This window comes from Lissotriton vulgaris, chromosome 7, assembly GCF_964263255.1.
Source record: "Lissotriton vulgaris chromosome 7, aLisVul1.2, whole genome shotgun sequence".
Classification (NCBI taxonomy): Eukaryota; Metazoa; Chordata; class Amphibia; order Caudata; family Salamandridae; genus Lissotriton; species Lissotriton vulgaris.
In genome coordinates this window covers 1714140320-1714155431 of record NC_141695.1, presented here as the reverse complement: position 1 = coordinate 1714155431, position 15112 = coordinate 1714140320, and the positions used below count along the sequence as shown (strand labels likewise).

The 15112-nt window shown below is 45.8% G+C and overlaps 1 protein-coding gene across 1 annotated transcript in view; it reads left to right on the top strand.

The window, feature by feature from the left end:
- Positions 1 to 15112, top strand: part of LOC147706377 (cadherin-like protein 26) — a 290718-nt gene that overhangs the window by 190249 nt on the left and 85357 nt on the right. Inside the window, exons 2-3 of the mRNA XM_086932875.1 lie at positions 9698 to 9820; positions 12304 to 12462. Coding sequence (XP_086789001.1) covers positions 9698 to 9820; positions 12304 to 12462 — 282 coding nt within the window. The remainder of the gene's footprint in view (positions 1 to 9697; positions 9821 to 12303; positions 12463 to 15112) is intronic.

Here is a 15112-nt window from a genome sequence, read left to right as displayed (position 1 = left end):
TCAAGGGTTACATTACACTGAAAGAATGTCTGTCACTTTCTCACAAGGATGGTGTCATCAGTGATGTCATGAGTGATGTCACTGACCATGTCATGAGTGATGTAATATGTGACGTCATCAGCAGTGCATTGCAGGCGCGCAAGTTATAGTGAGTCCAACTAACTATAACGTGGGAATTTCAATGGTTTTATGTCAGTAAAATTTCCAGCTAACTATAACTGGTGTGAAACCTATGGTTTTTTCAGTGAATATATATATATATATATATATATATATATATATATATATATATATATATATATATATATATATATATATATATATATATATATAGCATAACAGTGGCCTTCATCCCGTGGTCTAATACATTTTTACTCACTTTTCTTCTGCCCACCAAACCATACCACATAGGGCAATTGATCAGCCCTCTTCAATCATATGCTGTTTTCCCTGTGATACCACAACACGCACGACTGCCATTAAGATAGCCTTCTTCAGTGCCAGGGGTACATAATGTGTGCAATTTTTTTTTTCGTTTTAACCTTTAGTTATGTGTTAATGTATTTTTTAGTGTGCCTATTTATTTTAACTTTTTGGAGCGCCTTGGATCTCCTTTGGCACTGCTATCGCAGTGTGGCATATTCTTCACTGGCACTAATAGTGAAGGCCACCTTAGGCTTCGATATTATTTGTTAATAAGAAATAATATCCAAGCCTATTCCAAGATGGCTGCCCATGCAGGCACATTCATGCTCTAGCTTGGTGTTTGTTATACTTCCTAAAAAAACATTCTAAGATGGCTGACCATGCTTCAACTTGTGTGACTATATATACATATGTATAATATTATATCGTAAAATATTTTAATAGCTGTTTTTCCATTAAAAACAAATGTGATTTAATTTTTAAAAACTACTGTTAATTTGAATTATTTTATACATTTATAACTATACATGGTTTGTTGAAAGTGAGCCCATAATTCTATCGATGCCCAGGCTGCTGGCGCAAACCGCCTCTTCGTTTCCATTCCGAATAATTTACCAAATAAAGAGACGGGCGCTGGGAGCAGGAATCAAGAACAGAGTTTATTTCTCATGAGGAGAGCCAGTCATTTCGGACACGAAACACAGTGTCTTTCGGGAGGTGCTCTAACAAGTGAGCTTGAGACTCTGGCTTTTATACATTTGCAGAACATTTGATGATACAATCAGGTCAATGTGTCGCAAAAGGAAAACATTCCTATAATCCTCGTGATGATCCTACTCCACATACGTTCACAATGGGGACCCTTGACCTGCTGATAAGAGGGAAGGGCGATCGTGCAACTGAGTGTGTCGTAGGATGTGTGCGCCTGATCATGGCCCAGGGGGTGGGGTGGCTAGGCATACAATAAGGGCAGTAAATGGTATCTCCTGGCTTAGGCGATGGCCTCGGACATGTGTGGTCAGCCGGACTCGGGGGAAGGGGTCATCAAAGGAGTGGTATTCATGCCTGCGTGGACAATCGAGCGCGGAGGGAGGGCTTGTCAATAGAGGGGTATTCATGGAAGGGAAGGAGGTGCTGGTCAGGCGCGGCCGTGACTCTCAAGGACAGGGCTTTGCGAAAGAAGAGGGTTTATGACTTGCTCATATGAGGAGAAGGAGGGGGGGGGGGTCAGGGTGCATGCAGGGCCAGAGTCGCGCAGAGAGAGAGATCTTATGACCTGTACATGAGAGAACAGGGGCAGTCAGATACAACTGGGGGGCTATGTCAGCTGAGGCGAAGGGTGCCTCTTCAAGAGGGAAATGGGGGGGGTGCCTGGGTCAAGCAGGAGGGTTGCCTTTCATAGCAGGGTCGCGCTGAGTGCTGGGTTTCATGGTCTATGTATGTGAGAGCGGGAGAGGGGGGGGGGTGCTCAAATGCGCGCAGGAGGGAAACCAGTGATTCTAATGAGTGGGCAAGAGGCCAAGGCGCCTAGAATGGCTATCATGTACACATGGGTACAGGCCTTTGCGGGCTGAGGGATGCAGTCAATGCTTTACGATATTCATGGTGCGTGCAGGGAGGGGAGTGGAAAAAGGGGGAAATGAACGTTGCCTATGTACATCAATACTTCCCATTTTCTACAGTCGCCCCTTTTTACATAGCAAAGTTCATTTCTGTAGTTGATGAAGGTACATATAAAACAGGTGTGATCGAAGAATTTGCATTTGTCAATACTAACATATGGCATATAATCATGGACAGTTGATGTGTTTGGTAGAACGCAGCACGTAGGGGATGGCATTTGTCGAGTCCCTATCATTTCAAATCACTACATAGCATAAATTTTTCTGACTTAAAAATGTGACCAATGAACATTTTGACCAAGTAGTCAAGGGAGGAATTCAGTTCAATACGCAAGATCTCTTCATCACAGTGTCTTTTATCAGTGAGCCATCACTGGTAGGCTCTAGTCCGTGTCCTGTCGTTGGCGCTGTTGAGCACCCGCGGTGGAGCTATAGGTCCAGCTCGGTTCTATCCTTACGCGTTGCAGGGTGCGGTCAGTCCTCTACTGTTAGACCACAGTCCTGTTCCCTAAACAGTCCGTTTGGCGGCGCCTTGTGCTCGGCACCTAGCGTTCTGTGGCAACACCCTCTTCCCATATAATTGGAGTTCTTTCCTTTGGCAAAAAGTCACGTGGGAAGGTGGGTGGATGTGGTTCAGACAGTCGATAGGAGAAAGAGTGATCGGAGTTGGGTCAGAGTTCCTGGGACACACAAAAAGGGACCAAGGGAGCAAAGGATAACAAGCAGGCAGGCCCATCAATCGGGCCCAAAGAAGGGGGACGGAGACTCCAGGCACACGTGGATTAGCAGTCGGAGGGCTTCGAGGCGGCCCGTCATTTTTTTTCATTTTCCACGTTGAAATTGCGGTCTCGTCCCGTGCCTTGTTGCTCTGCAGCTCCACCTCTGGTCGATGTCATACGTGTCCCAAGATCTGCAGTCAGGCTGAACGTCACCTCTGACCCATCTCCTCTGGTGATCGTGAATCTTTGAATGAGTACAAAACAATGTTTTAGAGAAATGGCAGAAGAGGACATCTACGCATATGAATTCCATTCGCAATCCTAGCACCTGGCGTTATGCTCATTGGTCATAGTCAGAGGTCTATTACCATGAAGTAAGTAGGTGGATATTTCTACTGCGTTCGCGCCAAGTCTAATCGGCGTTTGTTCATGACATATATGGGCAGAGGCTGGCATATAATCACCTGCGTATTTCAACAAAAACCCAAGATTGACAACATTCAGGAGAGACTCGTCCTTCTAATTCGAGCCTTAACAGTCTTACATTTCCCTTTAGAGCCGGCTAACTCTTTAAAACAAAGCGGGGGTGCAATCATTGAAAGACAGAGTCAAACATGTTTTTTCTCGAGGGGCGGCAGTTACTCATGGTCATCATATATGTATATCGGGGACAGTAGCTGGGGTCGATCAAGTGGGGCGGGGACGCTTCGGGCATTCGCGCTTGGGTGCAAAGGGGTGGGACAATCTGGGCATTGGGGGTCAATCTGGACCTTGGCGCTTGTCTCTAACAATAAAAATTAGGATGCCATTGACATATAGTTCCCCTATAAAAGGCCAAATTGGGGGACTTTAGTCGTCTTACCTGTCCTTTCCTTCTCAGCCAATTCAAGTTCATTCATTTTGCAGAAAGGAGAGGCAGTAACATGGCGAGATACAGTCATTTTAGTTTCGGTCAATTTCGCTGAACACCTTCGTGTTCAATATGTATCAAATCAGACTGGTGCCGGTGGGGCACAATTTTACCAAAAAGGGAGAGAAAATAGGGAGACTCCCGTAGAGAGTGAGAGTCGTCCGCAATCTAAACGAGCCATTCTGTACACGTATGACATGTAGAGAGAGAGAGAGAGAGAGAGAGAGAGAAAGAGAGAGAGAGAGAGAGGGAGAGAGACGTGTACGAAAATAGATCATTTAGTGCGCTCACAACACAGAACAGCAAAGGTCAGGTAACATGCAGATATAGACAGAGGGGAGACATATATTCGTACATTACACACACACAAACTCAGACAGGGAAGACGGCACATGTATTACACATATACAAGACATTCACAACAAGACAGGAAACAATTGTTAGTCTACAACATCTGTTTTTATATATATCCTACGTATCTTTACTATCCTATTTATCTACGTGCTTAGCTCTTTCTGCCCTTCCCCCCTTTCCCTTCTCGCTTGTCACGCCTGTGAGCGCTCCCAATTACCAATACTCACACCTCGGTTGGTTGATCAGAAATTAACCTGGTCGCGCTAGTTACCCATGGTTGAATCTTAAACCATTTTTCTGTTCCCTCCTGTGGTGGGAAGTTCTCCAGGCTGAGGCAACGGCAAGCATTGATCGGGAAAACAGTCGGACAGCTTGGCTATATCTGTAAGAGTGTGAGAAAGGGTGGCAGTGCATTTTGAACATCGGCAACATTTTCTAACTTCCTAGGCCGGCGGTGCCGTGGCAACCCTTACCCGTACAATTTTTCTTTGTCCTTTCCCTACCTAGTCAAAACGTCCAGTCATTTCATTTAACGCGTCTTTTCTAGTCAATTTTATTTTTGTCATTCAGTACTTGTCCAGTCTCTATGTCAGTCCGTCCTCCCGTTGCTATGCTCTAAGGAGGAACAGTCATGTTTAAGCCTACGCCTTTTAAAAACTTTTATTTGTCCTAAGGACCATGCTCATATTCCCTTTTTCCTCCTTCCATCGGCGGTTCGGTCGTCGTCCATCCATACATCAGCCAGTGTTCCGACGTGACCTGCAGAAGGGAGGAAAAAGAAGGGGTGGGGGACAACATTCAAAGCCTTATCAACGTGCAGTAATCCGGAAATGCTTTACCTACCACATACTCGACCTATTTTCACGTAGTGCATTTCCCTACCATCACGGCGCTTAAGCCCAGATGGACCAGGAAGGTCAGGCATATAATCATTGATGACCTGTGTATCTACATGAGTTACTTGGTCGTAACCCCTTTCGATCGGGTACAAGGGTGGCGGTCAGGTGGCATTTCTGTGGTGTCGTTTTTAGGGCTTTCAAAGCACTTTTCCGGCTGCCTGTGACACATAGCGTGGCTGCTGAATATCGGGTCCTTTTTTTAACCTTTAACCTTCATCATGCTTTCTCGTTGTTCACAGTAGTAATACATTTAAAACTCATTAATGCAACCGCTACAATTATGCTTTCGTTTCCAAAATACCTTTAATAAAAAGTGTTGACACATAAATACAGGCCTACAACCCGGTGGACTAGCCACGGAGCAGATCGGAACTGTACATGGGAAGAACGAAGCTGGTGGCAGTTCATTGCATAAAGCGCGGCAGTGCAATAAAATCATATTAAACTCCCCTACAGAGCAAGCATGATGCATGTCAGTAATTCATCTTTAATACATTCATAAATACATCATCCAATGATCCTTCATTACCTTAAATTACACCAATTCATTTTCCAATTCATAATCAGTACCCACCCTAAGTCAATTCATTGTCCAAGCACATGCTCAATATCCTTCATATCTACTTTCATTATCCAAACGTTATATATCTCGGGGTAAAAGCTTGTGCAATCAGGGTGCAACAAAGTTCATGAAAAACGTCTCATTTTGGGTCGACGCCATTTTGGGTGGGGTCAGGCAAGTTCTAGCACAGTCAGAGTGTCTCTAGTCTCGCAAGGTTGGCCCAGAACTTTCCATTGGCAGTTCAGAAAGTCTCGTGCAATGTGGTTAACAATCTAACAAATATGGACCATGAGTCAAAGAGTGGGAAGGGCGGCAACAATTTTCCTACCGGGTCATTCTGGTGTTCCTCCGGAACTGAACAAGCTTGTGCCGTGGCGGCATCTTAGCCATTTCCGATCCGAGTCTGGTGCCGGCAGGAGTAGCACCGATGTCGTGGTTCCCAGCGAAGGGGGCGGGGGCACCCATGCAGAGGGTCGGGGGCCCCCCGGCTCTTATAGAATCTTCAAGGTCGAGGAGAGGCGATATGGAGCGGGTGCCCGTCCTGGGCAGAAGACCTCTTTTTGATGTTGACCCTCTTTAAGCAAAGAGTGTTGGGGTGTCGCTGGAAGCCTCCACCTGGAGGGAGGTGGGGGAGGGTCGTTCGCGACACCTCCCCCTTCCAGCGACCCCGCGCCGTTCTTCGGCTCCATCGTTCTCGACATCGGCCGTGCCAGCCATTGATGATGGGGGGGGGGGGTGGTCGGCGGCTGAGGCAAGACAGCCCCCCCCCTTCCCTCGGCGACATGTGGCGGGACTACCTTCAACTCTCCAGGGAGCGTGGAATGTGGCGGGACTGCCTGCACCTATGCAGGCAGGCGGCAGGCGGCGAATTTGGCATCTGGCGGGACTATTTGATTTGCCGCCGTTCTTGCCTTGGCTTCGGCTGTGGACCAGCAGGCGATGGCATGCGGCGAATTTGAAATGTGGTGGGACTACTTGATTCGCCGTCGTTTTCGCCTTGGCTCCGGCCCTCAACAGGAGCCGGATCGGGTGAGAGAGAGAGGTGGTCGGCGGCCGAGGCAAGACAGCCCCCTCTCTCCCCGCGGCCTGCAGGGCGGCAGAAGGGAGAAGACGGAGAGGTCCTTGTCATCCTTTGGACCGCCTGCCCAACGTCATCTCCTCCTGACCGTGGCCAGGCGAGTCCCTCGTGCCTCCAGGCCTCGCCTTCCGGATGGGCGTAACCGCGGACCCGTTGCACTTCGGGAGCTTTCTGGAATGGGGGTAGGTACCTATTGAATTGTTTCTATTTCATGTGACCGTTATTTGGGCGTGGTGGGCAATGAGGCAGACATGTTTAGGGCAGAAATAGGCAACGGAACCTAGCTACCTCGTGGCTGCCTTGGTGTCAGGCTTGTCTTCCCTCGCCATTTTTATGTTTCTTATTGCTAGTTATTTCTAATGTTTCTTATTTTTGGTGAAGTCAAAAGCTCATCAGGGGGTTACTGACTTAGCCTGATTTCCTTTTATTTTTCTTTCTCTTACTTAGCGTGTTTCGAGCTAAAGTTTTCTGTTAGTAGGGAACGGTGATCACTTCATATTTTTATGTGTCCTTTTCACTGGGGGGGGGGGTACACCTGGACGGACCAGACGAGTCCCCTCCAATAAATGGTCCGGGGTGGAACGAGATTATCGATCAAAAGGGGAACATATATTCCTTCATTAGGGTATCATCCTGGACAGACCGAGCGATGTACTTCCACTTACTAGGGTAGCCTCCTGGACGGACCAGTCGGTCTATTTCTATTAAATGGCCCATGAGTAGAGAGCATATGTCCTCCATAAGAGTAGTCTCCTGGGCGGACCATGTGAGCTACCCCACAATAACCAACCAGTGGGGAGTGGGTAGGACTGACGAATTCACAAAGGGGCATAACCTACCCTTTTCTACTTGCAAAGACTAGACAGAGTGTTTCTATTTCACGTTGTTTGCAAATAGAAAATACCTCAAACGAAACAATTCCTGGAACAACAATGTCCAGGCAACCAACCAATCAGTGGGGAGAAAAACAGGCATGACGGATTACAACGGGGACAAATGTCTGCATTACCTGCCCTTCGCTATCCAAAAAGGAAGACAGAATATTTCTATTCGTCTCAGTTTGTAGACAGGGAAGATCTCAAAGAGCAACAATCGATTATTAATCGATTTCAAACAATCAGTGGGGAGAAAAGTAGGCATGACGGATTACAACGGGGACAAAAGTCTGCATTACCTACCCTTCTCTATCTGCAAAGAGGGACGACGTTCCTATTCGCCGCTGTTTGCAAACAGAGAATGTCTCGTTCTCTAGAAGAGAACCAATATGTCAAGTAGCCCTCAAAGCTAAATGAACCAATACCAACCAATACAATATCAGTATACAAATACCGATTTCAATACAAACAATCAATCAATCAGGTGGACAGAGCCACCCTACCAATCAGACGTAAAAACACCCTACTTAATCTTACCCGGACCGGACCATACGGACAGTTCTTCGACTCCTTCCTCCAGCGCCCGATCGTTCTCTTACTCCATGTAGCATTCCTGTGGGATTCCAGTCAGGACAATAGGTCACTCAAGAGAGGTCCGTTCAGAATTGGTGAAGTTCTGTCGATCGGCAGCCGGGCTAGGGCCCTCTCAAGGCAGGTATACTCCGATCATTTTAGACGTTCACTTCTTCGTCTGGATCTCTCTTACCGAACCCTATGTCACTGATGGGCCCCGCGTTGGGCGCCAATTGTTGAAAGTGAGCCCATAATTCTATCGATGCCCAGGCTGCTGGCGCAAACCGCCTCTTCGTTTCCATTCCGAATAATTTACCAAATAAAGAGACGGGCGCTGGGAGCAGGAATCAAGAACAGAGTTTATTTCTCATGAGGAGAGCCAGTCATTTCGGACACGAAACACAGTGTCTTTCGGGAGGTGCTCTAACAAGTGAGCTTGAGACTCTGGCTTTTATACATTTGCAGAACATTTGATGATACAATCAGGTCAATGTGTCGCAAAAGGAAAACATTCCTATAATCCTCGTGATGATCCTACTCCACATACGTTCACAATGGGGACCCTTGACCTGCTGATAAGAGGGAAGGGCGATCGTGCAACTGAGTGTGTCGTAGGATGTGTGCGCCTGATCATGGCCCAGGGGGTGGGGTGGCTAGGCATACAATAAGGGCAGTAAATGGTATCTCCTGGCTTAGGCGATGGCCTCGGACATGTGTGGTCAGCCGGACTCGGGGGAAGGGGTCATCAAAGGAGTGGTATTCATGCCTGCGTGGACAATCGAGCGCGGAGGGAGGGCTTGTCAATAGAGGGGTATTCATGGAAGGGAAGGAGGTGCTGGTCAGGCGCGGCCGTGACTCTCAAGGACAGGGCTTTGCGAAAGAAGAGGGTTTATGACTTGCTCATATGAGGAGAAGGAGGGGGGGGGGTCAGGGTGCATGCAGGGCCAGAGTCGCGCAGAGAGAGAGATCTTATGACCTGTACATGAGAGAACAGGGGCAGTCAGATACAACTGGGGGGCTATGTCAGCTGAGGCGAAGGGTGCCTCTTCAAGAGGGAAATGGGGGGGGGGTGCCTGGGTCAAGCAGGAGGGTTGCCTTTCATAGCAGGGTCGCGCTGAGTGCTGGGTTTCATGGTCTATGTATGTGAGAGCGGGAGAGGGGGGGGGGGTGCTCAAATGCGCGCAGGAGGGAAACCAGTGATTCTAATGAGTGGGCAAGAGGCCAAGGCGCCTAGAATGGCTATCATGTACACATGGGTACAGGCCTTTGCGGGCTGAGGGATGCAGCCAATGCTTTACGATATTCATGGTGCGTGCAGGGAGGGGAGTGGAAAAAGGGGGAAATGAACGTTGCCTATGTACATCAATACTTCCCATTTTCTACAGGTTGTCAGTTTGAACCTTTTTCAAGAACTAAAGTATTATATATATATTTTGCTCAACTTTGGAGATAGAATGATGATTTTTCAAACCTCTAGTACAATGTATCTGCCCAAACATAGATACTTAAGTCATCTTTGCATTTCAATGTGGGCTGTCCTCATGGTATGTTAAAGATTGCAAATTGATAATGGTTTCTCAGCTGAAAAGCACTGTGAAGTAAAAAATATTGTGAGATGTGTAAATAAAGCAATAGAGTGGTTAAAGTGCTGAGATGGAACATCTGGTTTGTCTTTACAGGGGGCATCTCTCTTTCTATCAGAAAGCTTGAAGACATTACGACGCTCAAAAAGAAGATGGGTCTTAACAACAATTGTACTGGAAGAAGGAGACCCGGGACCATTCCCAAAGTTTGCTGGCGAGGTAGGGGAAGGGTTTGCCTAAATGAATTGTTTGGTCAAATCACTGTTAATTTCTTTTTTGGTCTCAACTGATTCTTTTGAGGTGGGGATCAGAATAGGGTATCTCACAGTCTTTTATGACACAGAAAATACAAAGAACTTGATTGGACTGTTAGTCAAAAGAAATGCTGCAGGTTGCAAAATTAAGATTGAGGAATTTACATGTATATCCTTTTTGAAGATCCAAAGATATGGTTGGGTGGCAGCATTATTGTAGGTTGAGGCACCATCTGGATAGCAGAGATGCTGTGTCCATACATAGTTGCTGGACACCATCTCCAGAGGAGGGCTGTTAATGACGTAACTGAAAGGGTTTCTGGAATTGGAAACTAATTGGCATTAATGCAAACCATGGAAGGGCATCCTAGTATGCTTATGGAAAAGATAAGTCAGCTATGCACCTAAGAAAGGAGGCCTGTGAGTGCAGTTTGTGTTACTGCCTTGAACAAGGGTCAAATAATTAGTAAAAAGAAAATAAGATCTGGGCATAAAGTGTTCCTCTTAGGAGCCCACTGGATATCAAAGTTTTCTCTTCTTGATTTCACCTGCCTTTCACCACCCTATACTGTATTAAATGGGCATTGAAATGTAGGTTTTACTCCAGAATATGAGGGGAGGAAAATGCTACCTGGAGACCCTACATTGTCTCCATCATTAATTTGTTCTTATGGGCTGCAATGTGGCCAAGAATTGTCTTTTTTTAACCTCAGTACTCTTTTTTACGATTCCTAATGTCATCATCAGACCCTGAAGGGTGCTATTTTAAGTCCTTACCTCCATTATTTTCAATGAGAGGGTGTTGCGGTACTAGTGGCCGGTTATCTGTGGTTTTTACACCAGGTCTGAACTGTCTTGGGTCGTTTTAGTTGTAGTAACTTTAGGACTAAAATGTATGAAGAGGGGTCAGCTTGCAATTTTGTGGGTGGGTGCATGCACCTCCTAATGCCCTCCCTAACCCCATTGCCCATTTGATAGATACTCCTCCATCCCTCTCAAATTTACTACTAAGGCATATGCGACCATACATGAAGATCTCCACAGTAAATGGAGGTCTCCGCACAAAAAAAAATTAGGAGGCGTAGACCTCCGAGAGGCTGAGGCGTAGACCTCCGTATATAGGTTAACAAATTGAATTTTGTAGTATGTGGGTAATACTTATGTAGTAGTACTAATTGTACTTCAAAATGCAGTTTGTGAACAAGTCACCGCAAGGGAGGAATTACAGAGCGGTGGAAGAGGCAGGAGACAGAAACAACAAGCATTTATCCTTTGCATTCTGCAACTCCAGAACATGGTATAAAAGATTGATTGTCTATAAGAAAAACACTGCACCCTTTCCTTTATTTGTTTCAAATTAAGCTTCACCTGCCTTTGCCCTGAGGCTCCTGCTGGCACTGCATAACTGCATATCATGTATACATAAAGATGGCAGAATGAATGCCAGATGTGTTACATTCCGTCATCAGGTTAAACTTAATATATAAGAACAACAATGTGCATATCTAGGTACACAAACAATAAATTATTATTCTGATCTTGCTCTTTTGTTAATGTGTTATATGTTTATATATTGCTTAGTACATTGCCTAGTACATTAGTACATTAGTAATTTGTCAAACCATCAAGGTTAGCAAGCTTTGGTGTGATTTATATACACTCTGTTGCAATGCCCACAAAGTATACCTATCACCAACATGAAGGTCTGCCCGCCATATTTAAATGTGGGCGGACGTTCAGTTTGGCCACATTGGAGACTGCTCTGTCTCCACCATCGCCAAGGGCCATTGGAGAAATGGTTAGATGTCTGCCCACGCAATTTAGATAGGTGGTCATGGAGTACTTTTTAGGTTTAGCCTACTTGCGCTGTGCTTGTAAAATCTCATATAATCAATATACATCTTAACAGGGTTTTACAGCCCGCCCTTACTTTTCATTTGTTCGTGTACTTGTCACTTTGTTTTTCCCAGTTTCTGTTGGTTATAGCATTACATTTCTTGTTGTTCTTCGTGTGTTTTTATTAGTGGAGCTTGGCCCAAGTACACCTTTTTAACTGTTCATCTGCTTTTTTACGTACTTTTTTCTAGTACTACCAGTGAAACCAATCCAGCCAGGGTCTCAAAGACTATGTCACAACTAACACAGCCCTAGAGACTGGAGTCTTTTTCCCATCGCTGAATAGTTTTAATAAACCTTGGTGCTGGGACTGGTTACCCCACTGATCAATCGCAAAAGAGTTAGGTCTGTTTTAAGGGACTCTTTCTCCTGTAAAAGGATGGGGTTATGTTCCAAATTGATGAACAGGACAAACAATTTTCTTTCTTCTCAGTCATTTTTTGTGTGCATGTCTATTTCTTTTGTATTTAAACTATTATCAGCACAAGCAGCAATCATGGTCACTGTCATTGTGAAAAGTAAGCCCTAACAGATCTCCTCTCTCCCTCACAGTTGTTCAACGATCGCTCAGTTAACATGACCATCAAGTACCTCATCAGTGGCCCGGGCGTGGATGAGTTTCCCGAGCCTGGGTTGTTTTCTGTGGATGACGCTGATGGAAAAGTCTATGTCCATCGTACTATTGACCGGGAGAAGACTCCTTTATTCGTGGTAAATATCGCTGCCAAGAAAATGTTAGACTGCATGTGAATGTGGGAGTCACAGAGAGTATGAATAAGGCAATTGTGCTACTGACAAAATGTGTTTCCATGGTTTTCTCAGAAGCTTCCTGGGAGGTTGCTGGTGTTTTTGGTCATGCATTTGACAGGGCAGTGGTGAGGTGGGGCTGTGCCCTAATGCCAGCAGCTTATTCATGATTGGATTGGCTGTGACATACAATTATTCATTGGGAAATTGAAATCAAATTGGCCCTGCTCCTTCATGAAGGTAATAAGAGCATTAATAGATCAACATGATAGTCACAAATCTGAACCACAGGTACCACCATCACTAAGTGCGTCAATGTCTGGATAACATCAGAGGTGACAAGAAGTGCTCCACAAATCTACTGATTTTATAGGAATTTAGAGTACGGCAGAAGAGTTCACCATCTTATGAATGCTATTGGTTATAAGGGTATAGTAATTCAGCGGATGGGATATCCATCTCTTAAATGGGCGGAGTAACCTTTCGCTCAAACGTTAAATCAAGCCATAGAATTGGATAACTCATTTTGTTCCAGTGAGGAGATCCTTCTGGAGTAGGGATAAGGATATTTTCTAAGATGTTGTTACAATTAAAATGATCTAGTCATCAGAGCTCTTAGGATGGCCTTTAGAAGAATAGTTTGTATGTAGATCCATCACTGTACTGTATTGCCTACACAAAGACGTACAACCCGTGGGTTTTTGTCTTTCATCGCTGATCCTGTAGTCTCGGAGCAAATCACATTTATTCCTTTTTATAAGATTTTCAGTGTTGTTGAATTGGAAAATTTTAGCAATAAAAAGGGAGCTCATACAACAAATGACCTATCTTTATTACTAAATATCAACTCACAACCCTGCAGTGCTTAATTTGAGCCAGTGGTTTTCAGTGCTCAGCAATTAAACGTAATTGCCGGCACTGCCACTTAATTGCCTGACCTTGAATTTATGACAGCTGCCACATGGTGGCGCTGTTTGTGTAATTTGAAGATGAGCAGAAAAACAATTCTTTGCTAATTCAATATACATTAACACCACCGAATACTTGCCACCCAAGCCATTTTAAAAGCGTTGGTGGCCTTGAACAGTCTGAATTGCCACACTTCAGTGCGATGGATAATAGCTGTGTAAGTACAGTGGCAATGTGTGGTGCAAACTGCAGTGGCCTCCAGACAAGGACCCGGGCACTAATTTGTTGTACTTATTACTTTATAAATTCAGCATTGCAACCCTCTGTTCTCATTGTAAAGGCCACCATGCCAGCGCCATGCTCCAAGACCACCAAATCTGTAGACTGGCTGATCCGCTGTATTCCAATTGAAATAGAGTTCGGGCGATCCTGCGATGGGTGGCCCTCAGTGGTGTCTTTCATAGGCTTGTATGTGAGCCTTAGAAAGGCAGCGCCGTGGGACTGCCACTGCAAATTACTGCACGGCATGGACTGTGAAGTCCATGACGTGCTGGAACAGTAGTGCATACAGCCAGGTGGGCACATACTGTGCCTTCCTGCATGAACCGCCTGGCCCAGAGGCAAAAGGGATCCCTGTGGGGCCCCCTTAGTTTCCTTACCACACTACTTTTCTTGGTGGGCTCACCACCGTGAAAACTGTAGAGGTGAGGAAACTTGCAATATGCTTGGTGGTGCCGTGGCAGCACCGCCAGCATATTGTGAGCCTCCGACCACTGCAAGACCGCCAGGGAACGCAGATCTCTGGTAGTAGCAATGATCCTATGGTGGTCCAAATGTCAAGCTCGTAATACAGCAGTTGGACCGCCAGTGCGGCGGTAGATGCACCACCACCGTGGGTTTGCCGGTCTATCAGACTGCCAAACTTGTAATCGGCCCCTAAGTCGCAGGAAGTCCAAGAGCTAGAATCTGGAAAACTACTAAAAAAGCAGTGAGCATTTCAGTCTTCCTTTCTGCCCTTCTGAGGCACCTTCGCAATGCAGAAGCCACCGCAGATGCTTTCATCGCTCCTACAGTAATACATTTTTTGCGGGTGCCTGGCACAAACACATTTCGTGCTCGCTCACTGTGAAGGGGAGTTTCTTCTTTTGAGTAGGGGTGTGCTTCTATTAGAAAGAGGACATGTCTTTATCCATGCAGGTGCACCATTTAAGATTTAACATATGGCTCATGGCCAAAGAGACTATCAGGAGGAATCCTAACTCTGCACCACCTGGAAAGTGGAGTGTATTTAGTGAGCGCCTGAGAATTCTGTCTGAAAATGGGTGTGGAAGGTTCTGAGAACACCCCAAGGGACTTTCAAAGTGGTGAAGTCACAGAAGGAACCCCTAATCTGGGGTCCCATCCCTCCTTCAAGGGAAGAACAGTCCTGGCTGCAGTGAAGGTAGGAGATGCATTTCAAACCTCTGTTATGACCATCACTGCTGCCCTCTCTTCAATACATGCCCTAGTTCACCATATGCACTGAAGAGAAGAGAGCACAGTTTTTTTCTGTAATTGAGTGCAAAGTGTCAGTTTGTGTTGGGCAAACCAAGTTAGGATGTACTCTGACATGCCGGAAATCGAAAGACAGTGCTTGGAAGCCAATAGGTACATCATCAAAGCTGCACAAACTTGCTCTCGAACAAGCTAAGCTTGTCACACAATG